The sequence below is a fragment of the Dunckerocampus dactyliophorus genome, chromosome 7 (genome assembly GCF_027744805.1).
Source record: "Dunckerocampus dactyliophorus isolate RoL2022-P2 chromosome 7, RoL_Ddac_1.1, whole genome shotgun sequence".
Lineage (NCBI taxonomy): Eukaryota > Metazoa > Chordata > Actinopteri > Syngnathiformes > Syngnathidae > Dunckerocampus > Dunckerocampus dactyliophorus.
Genome location: NC_072825.1, coordinates 8,298,307 through 8,316,824, shown reverse-complemented (window position 1 = coordinate 8,316,824; position 18,518 = coordinate 8,298,307). Strand labels below are relative to the sequence as shown.

Below are 18,518 nucleotides of genomic sequence, written 5' to 3'. Positions count from 1 at the left end.
TGGACATTTTGCATTGACAAGTCGCATTTTTTTGGTAATGTGAACGACCAAAAAACACAACAACAACTAGAGAATCACTCTGAGAGCGCAGACCTCAGCCAAGCGCCACAGTTCCCCCCCATATTGTGATTCACACCAAAATAGTAATCCTACATTTTTTGGATCAGTCTTTGATATTTTATAGAACCTGTTGGAAACTTGTCCTGTATTTTTTTTCCAAGTGCTCTGACCATTTTTTGTGGAGTTATTAGCACAAATGCCGAAAATGGTCCTATCTCGCAATGTTAAAGAATCCTTTAAAAAATTCCTGGATCCTGGATCAGTTCTTCCATATCCTATTTCTGACAATTACTGAAAATTTCATCCAAATCCATTCAGAACTTTTAAAGTTATTTTGAACAAAATCAAGCACAGAAACAAACAGATGAACGCCGGCAAAAACATAACCTTCGCGCTGCACTTGCGCATTGTGCTGCGCTTGACGGAGGTATAAAAAAAAAAATCCGAATTGGGCATCATACCTTGCAAAATGCCCTCACGGGCCTTGCATGACCCATGTGCCGCAGGTTGCCTACCCCCGCTTGAAATGATGCTTGTTAGTATATTTCTACTTCTGGAGTCCCAAAATGCTCCCATTGGTTCCTACAACAATCGAGCCTACTATCATCTTAAATGGCAAAGCTGCAGTGTTGCTAGGTCTGGTCTCCATGGCAACCAAGGCTGAGACCTCCCCCCGGGGGCAGGAAGACCCTCCATGGTCATGAACTGCAAGTGGAGTAGCAGGCTTTGATAGTAGCGATACCCATGGCAAATATGCACACACACACACAACACACACACTTTGCTAGTTATGAGGACAGATTGAGGTCTGAACAAAGGTCACGGCCAAAGCCGGACGGCCCAGACGACCTCTGACCTAGAGATGCGCCCCACACCACCACCGCCACCCCAAGTCTGACCCCAAGTGCAGTCACTCACACACACAGACACGTCAACAAACACGCCTGCTGCAGGGGTCACGTCCAATTAGACAAACGCATCTGCTGCCAAATACGTCGTCAGCTGACATCATCACATTCGGTATGACGTCACTGTTAACCATGTTGACATTAATTGAAAATGTCTTCCCATGTACCCTCCAACTCTACTTTTATTTTATCCGATTTTAATTTTCTAATCTTTATTTAACCCTTAAGGAAATCCCAGGCGCATTTAGTATCATTATTTTTCTTTATTTTCAAGCAATTTTGGTTGTCTTGAATGAATATAAGTGAACTATGCTGGAGGATATTCATTTACAAAACATCTTAGAATTGTCATCTTAGTCCTTAAGTCAGCCGAAACTGACAGCACTACGTTTGTCCTAACGCCATAGAAAATGCAGTTTTTGATCCCACATGTACTTAACATAAACTAATGCCATCCGGAATATTACAGTTTCAATTTGGAATGCTCACTTTCAATTTTACATTTTTGTATTTGTCTAGAAGATGGTGCTGCTTTTTCCCATTCAAAGCATGCAGCAAAATTAGATTTTCTAGATTTTCATTTTCTACCGTCTTGCCACTGAATGTGTGAATGTACGTTTGTGTAATATTATTTTAGCTAACAGACAAGCTATGTTAACATACTGGCTTTTAAGGAAAAATATAATTAGTATTTTCAATTAATTTCCAGCGGTTTTTGGGAAGCTGGAATGTTTTGTCCTTAGTTTGTGTTTTACATCTGACACTGACACAGTAGCACTAGTAATACTACTGATAATAATCATATTAATTATACAAAATAAGCAAAATCCTTGAAATATATGTTATTAATAAAAAACAAACAGTGGAGTTATTTGAAAGGGTTGAAATCCCCAAAATGTAATTAGTGTTTGATATGTATATTTCAGTCAGTAGAGTAGTTTTTAAAAGATTGACTTGTTTAAAATGGGAAGAGCATTTTGACATATTTACAGCATTTTTTCAGAAAATTTGTCCTTAGGACACCAAGGGTGACGTTTTGTTTTAAATCCGATGCTGTAAAAAAATTGTAGGAGTGAAAATTTGACCCATCTCAGCTGTCATTTTGTGTCATTTGAGTCAAATGTTTGAGTGAATTTTAAGGACAGAGTTGACCAGTGTGCTTTCCTGGCGTTAAACACAAATTAGGACCCAAATAAAACCACAAGAAGAAACATAAAATCAATAAATAGCACACGAAAAGTAAAGGACAAGTAAAACAGAATAACCATAAAAGACTAATGGCCACCTCGCATACAAGAGCTAAAATGCTGTAAGTGAATAATTGATAATAAGATTTTCATTGCATGGTATAACTGCTGTTTTACCATGCACATGACAATAAAACTCTCTTGAAAACTCTCTTGAATCTCTTGAATCTAATTGCATCTTGTGCCTTATAATGCATCATACTGTCGTTTTTACAGCAAATGTCCAATTTGATGCATATTTGGAATCAAAAAACACCACATTAAGTATTTTTACTGTTGAATTTGGGAACCGCCACTGCTGCTGTTCTCTTGTGAATTAGTGACCAGGCAGGAGAGGTCATCTCTTGCGGCCAATCAGCCTGACGATAGCTTTCATGTAAGGTTCAAGAGTGCCACCTTGTGGTCAGCACCACTTACTATTGGCGCAGCACTTCATACAGTATCTCTTTTTATTAGCGTTTCTGTTTTAAAAAATCTGGAACATCTCTCCCACTGATTTATATTTCTTTTTTTAGCAGCCTCGTGGGTTGCGTTGATCGTGTCTCATCAAATTTCCGAGGGTGACGATGCTGCTGCGGCGGCGCGTGCGGGTTGTGTGGGATGGTCAGCATCACATCCATGCATAATACATACAGCGTGTGTGTGTGTGTGTGTGTGTGTGTATGTGACTCTTTCCTTCCATGCATGTTTAGAGTGTGCATCTTTACTTAAACACAAAAAATCATTATCATGGTGTGCACTTGAGAGTGGGAGCATTGAGGTCAAAATATCAAACCAGTTTTTTTTATCTGTGTGTGTGCGCGTGTGAGTGGTAATTTCCAGCGGCACTTTCCAGCAGCCCCCTCTTTTTCTCTCCCCCGTCTTTTGCTTACACAGCCTCACGTAGCCACCTTTCTTCGCTATCATTCCTTCTTCCCTCTGTACGGCGCGCAATAGCGTCCCCACTCTTTTTACCCTCACTTCCTGTTGTAATGCAGGATGTGGTGGAAGAGGCGGGGCTTAGGTGAGCACGTGAGTGCGATAGAAAGAGAGAGAGACACACAGTGAACGTAGGGGGGAGATGAAATGCTCATATTGTCGATTTTTTGCACACACACATGCAGTATATACATTGTCAAACTAAATGACCAAGGCAGCAACAACAGCAATAGCAACCAAGAACGACTTCTTTTCCACGATGTGGTTGCCAGGTGAGCGTGCAACCCTTAACTTGTGTGCGTGTGTGTGTGTGTGCGTGTCACTAATTAGGGATCACCAGAGAGCATGGGGAGAAAGATGGAGACCAGTCAGGAAAGGTCAGACACCATAATGTTTATGTTGAGAGTGGAATGCAAGTCTTGTGTCCTGCTTCTAGTATGAGAAGGTTGCACTCCAGTGCCGTCCACAGTGTGAAGCCCGCAAATAATGTGCACCTGTGTTGTGCCACTTTTAATTCTAATTCACATGTCTTTAGAAGTATGTCAGTGTTGCACATTAGGGGGAAAAATGGGTCGAAAAAGACCAAATGCAAAACATAACAGTTAACCTTTTTTGATGGTCAGCTCAGGTCGAGCTTGTTATCTTGCTCAGCAATTACCCCTGAAATGTCTTCCGTCGCCCTCAGCAGAAATGTTATTTCACTAATCAAGGCAGTTTCTTTCATTAAAAAAAAATCCATCATTAATAAGTTATTTGTCGCTCTATTCTTGGAATGAGCCAGCTACAGTAAATTGCCCCCAAGCAGTTGTATAACTGCCAGATGTTAAACATACAATAATAGTAGTTTGAAAACCCTTTATTCTTAACTGGTCTCAACCTGGAAAACCCAGTTCCCCGTGATCATTAAGTTTACAAGTGGTTGTTACGTATTTATCTATTTTCAAAGTAGCCTAGGTCATCTTTTTAAAGCTAAATACACATAATCAGATGTGCAAAGTGCGTATCATAGAACATTATTGAATAAATGAGGAGGAACATGCATGAAGATGAGTAAAGAAAATGAAATGTCAAAACTCCTCTCATCTAATACCACAAATAAATAGTAAAATGCATACATCTTAATATAAATAAGTTTAAAAAGTAATTTTTGACTAAATGAGTGTGTGGCAAAACGGACGCAAAATCTTTCTCCACCCACAAGGTGAGAATCACTGCTTTATAGAGCACTAATTAATATTCTTGGAAATTCACGTTAGTGTTTTTTTATGAATTTACAAACTTTTTTTTCATAAAATCTGTGATTATATGCCAGATTGGCCCTGATATACCAATATTGAATAATATTTGAAATCGATTTACTTTAGTTCTTTATATAAATATTTAAATACACTATAATTGTATCTATATATACACTATATATGAATATGTATGCATGTGTATATATATATACATGCATACATATATACATACAGTATATGTATATACTCAACAAATATAAATCCAACACTTGTTTTTTCTCCCATTTTTCATGAGCTAAAGGCAATGATGTAAAACTGTTTCTCTCTCAAATATTGTTCACAAATATTGTTCACAAATCGGCCAAAATCTTAGTGAGCCATCATACATATCAAGATGCTGATTAGAAAGCATGATAATTGCACAGGTGTGCCTTCGGGTGGCCACAATAAAAGGTCTCTCCAAAATTAAACAAACAGTTAAACTTTTTTTGTAACTGCAATATTAGTAAATTCTATTTACTGGTATGTTTTTATATCTTTATGGTAATTATTACCTTTGTTCACTGACTGGCTGGAATGAATCACATGGTTCGACAGTTAAACACAACAATTGATCCAAAATTGTTGGGAAGTTAACCAGCTAAAAAAAAAAAAAGCGAAATACTTACAAAATACAGCACAAAAAACCTCTAATCATCAATCAAAAACAATTTTATTAACTGTTCTAGTGCTTCATAGCTGGTAAAACCAAAAAAAAGTTTCTTTTTCAACTCCCGCCAGAGGACATCATTTTTTTAATTTTTAACCTGACACCAGCCTGTGTTGCATCATGTTTTCATGACACAGGATTATGCAGCACAAAAGTGAGTGTATTGCGAATACACACTGGTGCTGAGATGCAGCGATAGCACGCATCGCTGCATTGGCTTCACTGTGTGCCACATAAACAGTCATTTTTATGAATTGTTTTATTTCTTAAAGCGGGTTCCGATGAAGTGAGGGTCGCACGCCTTAAATAGCACTATTAAGCGTGTGTGCGGCTAATATTAAGAGTTGGCTGAAACACACACAAGCACACTACTGTATTGGAGTGGCAGCAAGGGGAAGTCAGGAGGGGGAAGTGAGAGAAAAGACAGTGCATCTAGATATACTGTCCCAGCACAGTATTAACAACCACATTATCCACCATGCTGCCATTTCCATGTCGTATATACTGTATGTCGATCAATACACACTTTTCACCGTGGGTCCTGCCAACGTGTACTGTAAGCACCTCTGTATACGAGGGGCGCCACTTTAAGTACTATGCAAGAGTTGCTATTATGGCTGTTTTATTACCGCAGTCTTTTTTCTGTTGTACTTGAAAGCTTGAAAAACTCAATCAGTGTCATTTTGTCAGTTTGCATTGCAGTAAAAATGTAGGACAATGTAGCGTCTAGCAAGCTTGGGCTTGCTGCCAATATGCCTGAAAGTTTTATTCAGTAATCCTTCCGATTATGACAACATTATTTGTGCCTTAAAAATGTTCTATAATATAATATGAACAGTTATTTTTAATTTTTCAGGAGTATATTGAAGAAGTGGCAAACCTCTGAAGACCAATTGGCTCAGCTTTTAAAACAATGAGTGTTAGCCTTTTTTTTTAACAGAAATTGAAGCCCAAAGCGTAGGTCTGGAATTTATTCGCATGTGTCTTTTACACAGAATCCAACAAAGGTGCTTTCACACACAGCAACATGGCATCCTGATATCAGATCATTTTGATGTGTCTGATGTAGCAGCTAATACTGGTCCCACAGTGACAATTGCTTTCAACACAACATGGCAGGAGAACATATGAGTGTCGGGTGATAAATTCACACCCGTATCCCAGCATTGCAGAATACCCTTACACACAGGCGCTGTCCCGGTTATGATACTACCTCAGAAGGTGGATTTGCCAGATGAACATCATCACCTGTGTATGAACCTTTGTATGAACGGCACGGACACTGGGAAAAAGACGTAAAAAGAGCAAATTTTTAACTTTTACAGGGAGTTTCTGCATCAGGGCCTTAACAATATATCCGGCATTTACCTGTGCCTTTTACACAGAACCCAGAGAAGGCGGAATAACTGGAACAGTGTGTGTTTTCACACAACACAGCACCCGACATTATTTGATTGAGAGTCAAGGCCAGCACCAGATGTATAAAATACATGTTGGATAGCAACAATTGCTTTCAACACAAAATTGGATTTGGAAAATTGCCAGGTCAACTTCATCGCCTGTTTGTTCTGTATAAATGGCACAATCATGGTAAAAAGGGAGGGAAAAAAGCAGTATGAAAGGGGCTGTAGTCACTCAAGGGTCCTAACAGTAGATCTGGCCTTCACCGGTGCCTTTTACACACTACTCAACGATGGCAGAATATAACTGTAACTTTGCACTTTCACACGGCAACACCACATCCTGCTATCAGATAATTCGATAAGTAGTGACATCAGTGCGAGTCTCTGGTGTGTTATGCAAAATGCTTGCTTAAATACTCGGATAGTGACAATTGCACAGCCGCTGTCCCGCCTCTCGGACAGTTCTGATGGACATTCACCTATTTTCCACCTTTATTCCATGTCACTATTCTGGATAAAGGTGGAAAAAGCCAGTTTTTAAGCAATGTGAAAGGGGCTACAGTGTTTTAAGTGTGTATGTACGCTTTATTACACGTCCACTTCTCTTTCTGCTAATTTTGAACATTATTTATTGTGTTGACCATTGAAGTCATCAGTGGGTCAGCTTATGACCGTGGCTCACCGCTGCCCCCCAGTGGTGAGAAACACACGTTTTGACCCCTTGGCTCAGCTTTGCCCTAAAAAAAACTTATAGCTAAATCACCATCTGCATTGCTGCGGCTTTGCTTGGTACTAAAACTGTATTATGGAAAGAGGAGGGGGGGGTTATTATGCAGGTGGCAGATATAATTAGTTGGTCGTTGGGCAGATTTGCATGTTTTCACAAAAGGGAAGTAGCTGTGTGTGTGTGTGTGTGTGTGTGTGTGCATTGAAGGTTATGAAATAGCTGCAACATAAACTTCTCTCACAGTTTGGTTGACTAAATAAAATTGCTGTAGCCCATAATAAGCAAAATAATAACTCAGGCTGTCGTCATGGCGAGTATGATCCAGCAAGCCACCACAACTTGTATTGAATGACACGACACACATTGTGAGACATTTTTAGCGCCAAAACAACTCCCACACAAACACCCCAAGCTAAATTTAGAACCAGCCGACACCTTAGACAGTCAGCCTACTCTGGCTTCGACCGCTAATTGGAAAGAATGAATGAATGAAAGTGGGCTGGATTGGACTCGTGACTGACTGAGCGTACAGTGTGAACCCTCCCACGCTGCACCTGAAGGCTTCTTTATTCTCCCACACAGCATTGTGTCACCAGCCGCTACCTGACTCAGTATTCTCATCTTGACTGACTCCTTGCCATGTGTGTGTGTGTGCAGATATCAGGATGTCAAGGCCAGCTGAGGTTGACAAACTAGGCGCTGACTCACCACTGGACAGCACAGGTGAGAGCATCTTCCACTGAATAATATAAGTAATATAATAATAACCACTGCATAATATTGAAAACTGCAGTAATTATTTGACAGCATGTTACATCAACAGTATTAAAGGTAGCAATTGCAATTCTTCACATCTTTCCCTTCCTTTCCATGCAGAATCAGAACCCAATGGATCTGAATCTAATCACCAGGTACATTCAACTCATCATTTCTGCCTGTTTGTTCATTTTTCAAAACATTTTTTTTCATTTAACTGTCCAGGCAATGTTTTAGTAGTACGGTCGTCCCTCGCTACATCGTGGTTCAAACATCGCGCTCTCACTCTGTCGCGGTTTTCAAAAATGAAAGAATTAATAAATGATTGCGGTTTCGTGGTTGAATATGGTCTATGATTAGTAAAAAAAAAAATAAAAAAAAAATGCATATGTAAGCAAATTGTTCGTATTCATGGCCCAACTTAAGCATTTTCAAGCACACAATGAACGAAAATACAAATGTAAGGCATTCAAAAGACATGATATGAAGTCTAATACAGTATCTTGGACTTGTTGTTTTTGCCTTTAAAATGCGGGGCCTGACAAGTGACTTGTGTGACATCAGCAAGTAGGGTTGGCTGTTAGCTGAGTGCTGGCAGCAGGTTAGCAGTGTGGAGAGTGGCCGACAGTAGCTCCTGTGTGAATGTTCACTGTATATGTTCTCTGTTAATAAAGTGATTGAAATGCATCGTGAACCTCTTCGTAACCACAAACAGTGGCAGTAGAGTAGTATTCTACACTGGTCTGTACGCATCAGTAACGTTACATTGATGAGACAACAGCCACCAGGAAGTACTCTGTCAGTGCTGACGTGTGAGTCTATCGTATCTTATGTATGTCAAAAATAGCTTATTTTTTATTATGATGTTGACTATATTGGGTAATACAAGTGTAAAGGTGACTATAGGGGTGTTACTTTATGTCCTAGAGGACTCTAATAATTTTAAAAAACATATTTGGAAAGTCCTAAACAGGTTTTATATGCGCTAACTACGAAAATATTCCATTTAATTAAATATTGAATCCTCATTGGCGGAAATTCACTTGTCGCGGTTGGGCCTGGAACCAATTAACTGTGATAAACGAGGGATGACTTTATTTGAATATTTAACTCATTCAAATGTCAAAACAATAACAATATGTGAAATTAATAAAATGTCATTTACATCAAATATTGATGAATTGATGAAGACTTTCACAGTTGTACATTCCATTATTCTGTTACTATTGTCAACTTAGTCATGTTGAGCTGAGCAGCCAGGACAGAGGTGCATGTTAAAACAACCCACCACAGGACACATTTGCATAAATGACCAAGCCATTGTGTTGTGTTGCCAAACTGCGGGGACGCACGCATTGTTGGTGCATATTCTGATTACATTATCGTATTATTGTAGCAATATTGCACTGAACAGCCATGACAGAGATAGGCGAATGCTACTACAATGTTGCAACTAGCTCCATTTTCTGTTTTATGGTTATCAGCACACATTCTCAGTGGTACCCTTCTTCTTAGAGGAGAAAAAACAAAACACACGGGTATCCTATCCCAGCTAACTTCAAGTGATCCTGGATTGGTCACCAACCAATCACAGGGCACATATGTATACTGTAAACAAACAACCATTCACACTCTCATTTATACCTATGGACGATTTAGAGTTGCCAGTTAACCTAATATGCATGTCTTGGAGATGTGGGAGGAAGCCAGAGTACCCGGAGAAAACCCACGTGCGGAGAGACCATGCAAACTCCACATGGAGATGTCAAGCGTATAATATGACTAAATAAAATAGAAATAGAAATGTGTTAATTTAACAATATATGTTTGTTATTGTGGTTGTACTTTGCAGTGTATGGTGTATAACTACATCACACTGTTTCTAAGATTTTGCCCTATTGTAACTGAATGCTAGTCGGGTCTCAGTTGATTGTGCAGATGAAACTGAATTGAATTCATATTGTAGAAGTAAACATGATGTCAAACACAAAACACTTTAAAACTCATAATAAATGTAGGTAAATACCATTTCCTTGTATTGTATTTGTTTGCTCTTTCTCCCCTTTGTGTTATTAACAACAGTCTTTTTCTCCTCTTCAAGGCTCAATCAATGAAGGTCAATCCATTTTCCCTGTCGCCGAGCCTCAGCAGCAGCAAGGTGAGTGTGTTTTGTGACTCAATGTGTGTGTGTGTATATGCATGTCTGGCCCCGTGTTTGCCTACCTTTTGTGTTTCAACGTCACACACTAAGTTGTATGTTCGCAGCATGAGAGCTCTGAATCGCTCTTTTGTCCCATCCCTTGCGGTTTTCAGTGTAAATAAACCAACAGACTGATGGCATTCCCCTTTTTCCCAGAACTCCCATGCAGCGCTTAAATAAATTGTAATGCTATAACTCGTTCAAATTTGCATACGCTGCGGGAGAATGCAAATAAGTGAGCTGGAAGAAGAGGAGTCCCCTCCTCCTCGGGGAAAGATGAAACAGCTTTTTAGGTGTAACTTCATGTTTTCCCTTTTTTAGAATAAGATGGAAGAGTGCGGCGAGATGTCCCCGGCGTTGACTCCCTCTCACGGCCCGACCCCCTCCCAGACTGCCCTGCAACACACACAACTCATGCTGACCGGCTCCCAGCTCGCAGGGGTGAGCCGTCTCAAATGACGCTTTGCTTCGCTTAGTTTCCCTGCTGCAAACTTTGCATTAACACTTTCTGCACACTACCTTTCTTGCATCTTCGCATCGCAGCTCACAGCTCTGTTGCCAGCGCAGCAGCAGCTCTTGTTGCAGCAGGCTCAAGCGCAGCTCCTGGCTGCCGCCGTGCAGCAGTCCAGCGCAGCGCATGCCGCTCATGCGGCCCACGCTGCCGCCCAGGCCAATCAGCAAGCTCAGGCGGCCGCCGCAGCCAATCAGCAAACCCAGCAGCAGCAGCAGCAAACACAGCAGGCAGGACAAACCAGCCAGCAGCAGGCGCAGGGTCAGGGAAAGAGCACACAGGAACACACTGCCCAAAGCGTCCCTGCCCCACCTCCTCCGCCCCATCTTACCCTCTCTCAGCCAATCCAGCTCACCGCCCAGGTACTGGCAGCCAAACAAAAGCCCTTCGCTCATGAACTGCTCACGATTGAGGAAGCAGTCGTGGGCCAACCTACAGCCTTGTTGCACCTCGCATGCATTTCTCCTTTTCCCCTTTTTGTGTTCCTGCTCCTTCATTCTTAATTCATTCAAATGTTCTTGTCATCATCAGGACATCCAGCAGTTGCTGCAAATCCAGCAGCTGGTTTTGGTGCCTGGCCACCCCCTCCCGTCTCCTGCCCAGTTCCTCCTCCCACAAGCGCAGCAGGGACAGCAAGGTAGTGTGACCGAAATATTCTGGAATGACGTCATAATTGCCTCCAAAGTAGAACACAATACTTTACGTGACCCCGGCTGACTTCCGGTTGTCACTACTAAAGTAACTTATTAACTCGAATATAAGATATAACATGCATAATATAACATGCAAACCAACAGGTGGGGCCAAATGGCTTCTCAGAGCTTTTTGTCTTGTCACTCACATACACTTTTGACATAGAAACATCACTGGGTCTTGAAAAAAATGGGTTTGTCATATTTATACACCACAGCTATCTATTTATTTCAAAACAAAGAAAATAATGTGTGAATTTGTGAATTAATTTGTTCCAGACTGACACCTTCATAAACCCTTTATTAACTATACAGGCAAATGTTTAAAGTGACATTTTAACATTAATAACTGTTATACAAGTGTAAAAATAAGTCAACAACTTTGCAATAATAAACTAAATACTACTAAAAATAAAGTAAATCCACTTGCCTTTTGAAGACGCCTTATTTTTTTTACATGAAGTTGTATGACATCCCCATCAGTATAGTGTAGTGCATCAACCGTGACTTCCCCCCCCACTTCGTCCCGTGAGCCAAGTTCTGCTTCTCAAAACAATATGCATTCGAAAGAGTAATACATTTGCATCACAAAAATGCCTCCTGGAAAAAAATCAGACCTCACAATCGCTTGGCGTTACTTGATCTCCCGTCGTATCACTGCGTGCTGTCGCTCCTCCATTGTTGTGTGTGTGTTCCACAGCGGATGAAGACCGCTGCGACTCTCGTGTCGCAGTCTTTGGTTTTTAGTCTCCATCCGCGCATGTGAACACTGTGGAACACCTACAGTACACATAAATGCACAGGTGAGGCGTGCACCGATACGACGGGAGAGAAAGTAACGCAGAGTGATTGTAAGGTCTGAATTTTTGGAGGAGGAATTTTTGTCATGTAGATGTATTGCTCTTTTGAACACATGTTGTTTTGAGAAGCCAAATTCTTTACTTACTTCATTCCTCATCACCGAAATCTGACCACAACTCGGGGGGTAAGTCACCGTTGATGCGCTACCCTGCTGATGGGGATGTCATATAACTTCATGTCAAAAAATCCTTTAAAGGCATGTAATGGAGAGGGTACAGGGAGGTGTATACTGTCATTCTATAGGAACTGTATCATTCTATAGGAACTGCTGCATTCATAACTTGTTTTGTGTATAATAAGTGTGTTTACGTGAGCACCTGCATGCTAAATTTAACATGTGTACTGTCTGTAATTTTTACCAGATTAATTGTACCGAGCAGCCAGACCCTTTAGTCTGTGTGATGGCATTACAAATGTGCCAAAAGAAAACTGCATCATTTTAAAAACGTGTGTATTTTTCAGGACTCCTGTCGACACCAAATCTTATTCCGCTACCTCAACAAAACCAAGGGAGTCTGCTGTCTGCTCCAACTAGAATGGGACTGCAAGCACAGGTAGGCGGAAGACTTCCTGCTGTCATAGCCCCTTAATCGGGCGTGGAACCATATTTGGTTACTTCCTGTGAGGCAGCAGCAGGACCATATAGTGCAGGGTTCAGCAAAGGGGGGCACACTTAAAAACAATACATTGGATACTGTGTTTCTTCAGCGAGACAAGAGCATGGAGGTGAGCGGCGGAGGAGGAGGCATGACGACGGTGTCCTCAGTGACCTCTCACCCCGAGGAGCCCAGTGACCTGGAGGAGTTGGAACAGTTCGCCCGCACTTTCAAACAGAGACGCATCAAACTGGGCTTCACACAGGTGCAGTGACAACATTCCGTGTGTGTGTGTGTGTGTGTGCGCGCGTGCATGAGTATGTATGCATTATTTGTTGTTGAGTCTCGTTTTCCCACCCATCCAGGGAGATGTGGGCCTGGCCATGGGGAAGCTGTACGGCAACGACTTCAGCCAGACCACCATCTCTCGCTTTGAGGCCCTCAACCTGAGCTTTAAGAACATGTGCAAGCTGAAGCCGCTGCTGGAGAAGTGGCTCAACGACGCCGGTGAAGCCTCGTCCTCCTTAGTGTGCATCTATAAGAAGTTTCTGACTGACTGACTGTGTGTTGTTGATTGTCCCCCTCCAGAAACCATGTCCATAGACAGCACCCTGCCCAGCCCCAGCTCACTGTCAAGCCCCTCACTGGGCTTCGACGGGGTGCCCGGCCGCCGCAGGAAGAAGAGAACCAGCATCGAGACGAATGTACGTGTTGCCCTGGAGCGTGCTTTCTTGACGGTAAGACAACGAGCTCTCCCTCGGGTTCTTGAAATCCTCAAAGAAAGTCTGCGGTAAGAATTCCCAGTATATCAATAAATAAACAGAAGGGTTTGCCTGGTAGCTGCATGTGCCTTCAAGTCAGTTCTCTGTCTGTTGTTTAGGTAGTAATTAGGCTTGTTGACAACATAGTGTCATTTTTGGAATGTGGTACATTTGATTGAAAAAAAAAACAATTATTTGTAGATTATTTACAAATTTAATATATTATTTCAGCGTTAACAACGATTGCATAATTGACAATACAATTACAATACTACAATAAGAATAATTAGAAAATAATTTAAAATTAAAAGTATAATTATGAAATCATAGTAATATTTTCGGATACTGTATGTACATTTCAAAACATATTTTAAAAATAGATACAGAAATAATATTAATCAATATAAAATTTTTATATACTACTGTACACAGTATGTATACTATGGTAATTCATGTAATTATTATAATACACATTTTATGTATTTAAAAACGAATCACGATATCAGTCAATATCATAAATAATAATAATTGCTTGTAGTAATAGTAACAATTTTAAATAATATTATGGGTTACTTTCAATGCAAGCAAGCATCCTACATATGAGTATAATATAATATATTTTATATTAAATACCATGAAAATATTCCTAGTTCTAATATTTTATGAATAGTATACTGTATTTTATAATTGAGTGCCATTATTTTGTATATATGTACATACTGTACAGTACAGTAGATGTATGAATGTTTATACAGTACATGTATTAATGTTACAATAACATTGATAATCCTATTAATAATTATAATTGTTAGAATTATTAGTCATGTTATCATTATTACGTTAGTAATCATTTAAATTTATACATACTGTATATTGACTGAATATTCAGTGCTGAGAGACGCATTTTAAGCTGATGCTGTTGTGCAACCAGAATATATATTGATCTTCTTGCTGTTTCTCAACATCAAAGAAGAAAACGGAACTCGATGATGAAGTCCAATGTGGATTGAAAACATGGGAATTTTCTGATGAGGTCATAACTGCTTGCTGAGTCAGCTGCTTTCTTTTGGGATGCAGAACCAGAAGCCTACCTCAGAGGAGATTCTGCTGATTGCCGAGCAGCTCAACATGGAGAAGGAGGTGATCCGAGTGTGGTTCTGCAACCGCCGGCAGAAAGAGAAACGCATCAATCCCAACAGCGCCACCCCACCCCTGCCCAGCCAGCCCGCCACGGCCCCGCCGCCACACAAGCCCCCCTGCTACAGCCCTCACATGGTGCGTGGTGGAGATGACGAGTCAACATTTGGAAACCTAAAAATGTTTAATTTCCTGTTTCACTCTTTTAACAGATGTCCAGTCAGCTCTCACAGGCAGTGACCAGTCTGAGCAGCACAACGGCAGCGACCACCATGTCCCCCATTTGCCCTCTGACCTCCAGCCTCACCTCCCTCACCTCCAGCCACCCTTCTCACAGCTCCGTACCCTCCCCGGTGACTCCTCCTCCTCCTCCTCCTCCAGCTGCAGCTCCTCCCGCCACTCCTGTTGGTCCTCCCCGCAGCACGGCCAGCCCCGCCACTTCCAGCCACAGCACACTCAATCTGAACGCTGGGTAAGATGATCGCCAATCAAAGCGTTTTAATACAAATCAAAGTGTCTCACCTGCAGTAATTCATTGAATAAAGTAATACACACACATATCCGGACATGTCGGTGCTCAGCGGCAGCAGTGCATGCTAACTATGTGTGTGTTTGTGTGTGTTCACAGCTTGTGGCGTATGGGTAAAAAGAACGGTGACGTGTCTAGCTACATCACCGATTTCGCTGCAAACTTGAGGTGACTACGAAATGCCTCACACTCACACCCACACCCACAGACACACACACACACACACACACACACACATAGGCTAAACTCAAAATACTCTGGATAATTTATTAGGATTGTGTACAATTTGTAATGTTGTGTTTTGAAAATAGTGTGCCCTAACCCTTACCTAATAATAATAATAATAATATTCATGGAATTATGCCAAAAGGGCATGTCATCTTTTATTTGGTTTTATACTGTGCTTTTTTGGAAGAACTCTGCATTACGTGAGATGTTGCTACAGGAGCTTTTCAGTGCTTCCAGGGTGTAATGTAGTGCTTATCAATTTGGACCATTTTCTACTAAATTGTCGTCAGAACACCATGCAACTTTTCTTAGTGCTTTATGTGTGTGGATATACACTCTGAGGTTGAAGACTGTTTTTCCCGTATAGGAAATCATGGAAGTAGAATGAGTCTGTTCCAGGGTCAAACAGTCACTATACTGTATGAAAGCCCTTTATCAACTGTGCAGGCAGTGTTGTAGTAACAATGTGATTATATTAACTCTTGTACAAGTGTAAAAAGAAGTGAAGCTCTGGTTGGTAAAACTAACTTTTTAACTTTTTTAACACTAATATAAGTGTAAAGATAAATCAAAGGAAAACTTTTGGGGGGGGAATTTTGCCCATCATCCACAATTCTTGTGTGGGACATGAACACACGTCTTTCGCTTTTTTTGTGTGTTCCAGAGATATAAAAACAGATAAAAAGAGACAGCTCATTACTGCATGTAATGGGACACACCTATGCCGCTTGCAAGGGCCGCTATTAAAACACCTCCAAAATTCCTTCAAGGCTTTATATACATATAGGTACATTCATGATAACATGTAATACTTACTTACTTGCAGTATTTTGCTGTATTTTGGTCCTATTAAGCATTACCGGAACTTCCTGACTGGGTGGATTAATTTCACATAGCAACTTTTCCAAACTCAAAAACAAAACCACAGCAGCAGTAGTAGCAGCTGCTGTTTCCAGAGTTACCGTCTGGTAGTGGTCTGAGGCATTGAGAGCGCTGCGGGGACGCGCTTCGGGCAAGTGTGTGGTGCAGCTAGTCGCTAGCCGGATAGCAGCTAGCCGGTATGGTGTGGCAAGGTGTCAATAAGCCAGTAACGTAGTTCGATTGGTGTAACAATGTTAGTAATAATAGTAATAACAATGTCGCTGTAGCTTGGTTAATTTGCACGTCATATTATATGTTAATGGAGCGTTTGCCGGTTTTTGGAGATTTTTTCCGAACGCGTTATGGCCGGAATAAGTGTTTCCCATTACGTGCATTCCTTAGCTGCACAGAAAAGAGAAAGATAAATGTGTTCATGTCTCACAAAAGGACTTCGGATGATGGGTGATTCCAAAAAAAGTTTTCCTTTAAGCACTGAATGGTGACACAAACTTTTTAACATTCTTAACTCTCATACAAGTTTAAAAAGAAGTTGAAGGTAAAATGAACTATACGCAGGTTGTATATGACAGATATGCAGTTTACATTTAGTTTCTTTGCTGAGTTTCTGTTGACAAGTATGTTGCAATAAGCTCAATTTCCCGTTCTATGGTTGTCGTCACACTTTTCCTTTTTGCCGTCATTGGTACCTTTTTGTGGTGGCAACTATAGATACTATTTTATCCACAAAAACGTAGTTGAAATGTGAATTGTATGACTTTAATGGTTCCACTGTAAGTGTTTGACATCCTGCCCTTCTTTTTTTAACACTCAGTTTAACCTCTGCTTGTTCTTGCTGCTTAACTTGCTTATTTCCTGCCCTTTTTCTCCTCTGCTTGTGTGTGTTTGTGTATGTATGCTTACATGTATGGTGCTGCATGTGTGTGTGTGTGCGCATGTGTGACAAACAGGAACACTGTGATGGGGGTTAACACAGGGATGAACCAAGCTCTCCTCGGTAACAATCCCCTGGCCACTATTCAAGGTGTGTGTGTGAATAGACCAGTGGTTTTATCCCTGCAAAGATAGGAGGAAAAAAGAAGCTTCTCACTCTGGATAAATAGATTCAAATACTAGGGGTGTCACAAGATGCTCAGTTCACAAGACAAGACGATGCACGAGATTTTAACATTATTTTTGAGAATGACCATGGAAAAATGTTTAAAAAATGTGACAATATATTGCAATCTAATAATATAATTTCTACTACGTTACACGCTTGTGCACTGTTTGTGTATGCTTCCGGCCCCGCCTCCACCCACCGAGACAAAGAGACTGTATCTCTGACAAAAGGACTCACTCCGTTCATGCCGTGGTGCTGAAACCAATGCACAGAGTGACCCCTCTTCCTGCCTGGTTGGGGGCGGGAGACGAGGAAAACAAACACACTAGCACTTGGAAATATATTGAAGATGGCAAAATTGTTGGGTTCATTTTCATTTATTGTGTGATTAATTAATTTATTTATTATCTTGCCCGCAAGACGTTTTTTTTTTTCAGCACGAGAAGTCTCGTCACGTTTTGTTGCCTTGTGGCACGAGATCTTGTGACACCCCATCAAATACACAAGTCAAGGCTAATTACGTCATTAACATCCATGAGTGTGAGTGATGTTGCTTGGGCGAATGTGTTCCTGTGAGTGTGTTCACCTTCTTCATCTGCATCCTTTCCTCCCTGCATGAGTTGTTAAAGGAAAACGTCACCCTAAAACATTTTATATGTGCAGCCGCAATAGAGGCAAGGTGAAAACTATTTTTAGAAGCAACTAGCACATTTCACGCTCTTATGGGACTTGGAGGACCATAACTCGTCCAAAAAGTGTCTCCATTAAACGGTCCGTAAGGCAGTACAACGATAATAGTGCATCTCAACAGCAGGCTGCAGGTAAATAAATGACGGAAGCATCATATGAGGAGAGATGTTACCGTGACAACTGTCTGTTCACGCCTGTAGCTATCATGTGCATGATTCGACAAGATGTCATTCGATTCTTAGGCTTTTTTCTAATATTAAATAAATATGACGTCGATCAAATAAATAATTAACATGTAAAATAATTCATTCATTGAAATTCAGAATAATGTATTAAATTGCCCATTTGTTAATAAAAATTATAAAT

General features: G+C 40.8%; 1 protein-coding gene across 2 annotated transcripts in view; it reads left to right on the top strand.

Moving 5' to 3' along the window:
- Positions 1-18,518, top strand: part of pou2f2a (POU class 2 homeobox 2a) — a 70,249-nt gene that overhangs the window by 37,514 nt on the left and 14,217 nt on the right. Inside the window, exons 2-15 of one of the 2 annotated variants that reach the window (XM_054782722.1) lie at positions 7,868-7,933; positions 8,087-8,121; positions 10,068-10,124; positions 10,488-10,607; positions 10,710-11,039; positions 11,209-11,314; positions 12,693-12,784; positions 12,939-13,091; positions 13,192-13,333; positions 13,415-13,563; positions 14,665-14,862; positions 14,937-15,196; positions 15,353-15,421; positions 17,311-17,384. In XM_054782722.1, the coding sequence (XP_054638697.1) occupies positions 7,868-7,933; positions 8,087-8,121; positions 10,068-10,124; positions 10,488-10,607; positions 10,710-11,039; positions 11,209-11,314; positions 12,693-12,784; positions 12,939-13,091; positions 13,192-13,333; positions 13,415-13,563; positions 14,665-14,862; positions 14,937-15,196; positions 15,353-15,421; positions 17,311-17,384 (1,851 nt within the window). The remainder of the gene's footprint in view (positions 1-7,867; positions 7,934-8,086; positions 8,122-10,067; positions 10,125-10,487; positions 10,608-10,709; positions 11,040-11,208; positions 11,315-12,692; positions 12,785-12,938; positions 13,092-13,191; positions 13,334-13,414; positions 13,564-14,664; positions 14,863-14,936; positions 15,197-15,352; positions 15,422-17,310; positions 17,385-18,518) is intronic. The other variant, XM_054782723.1, reaches the window with a different exon arrangement.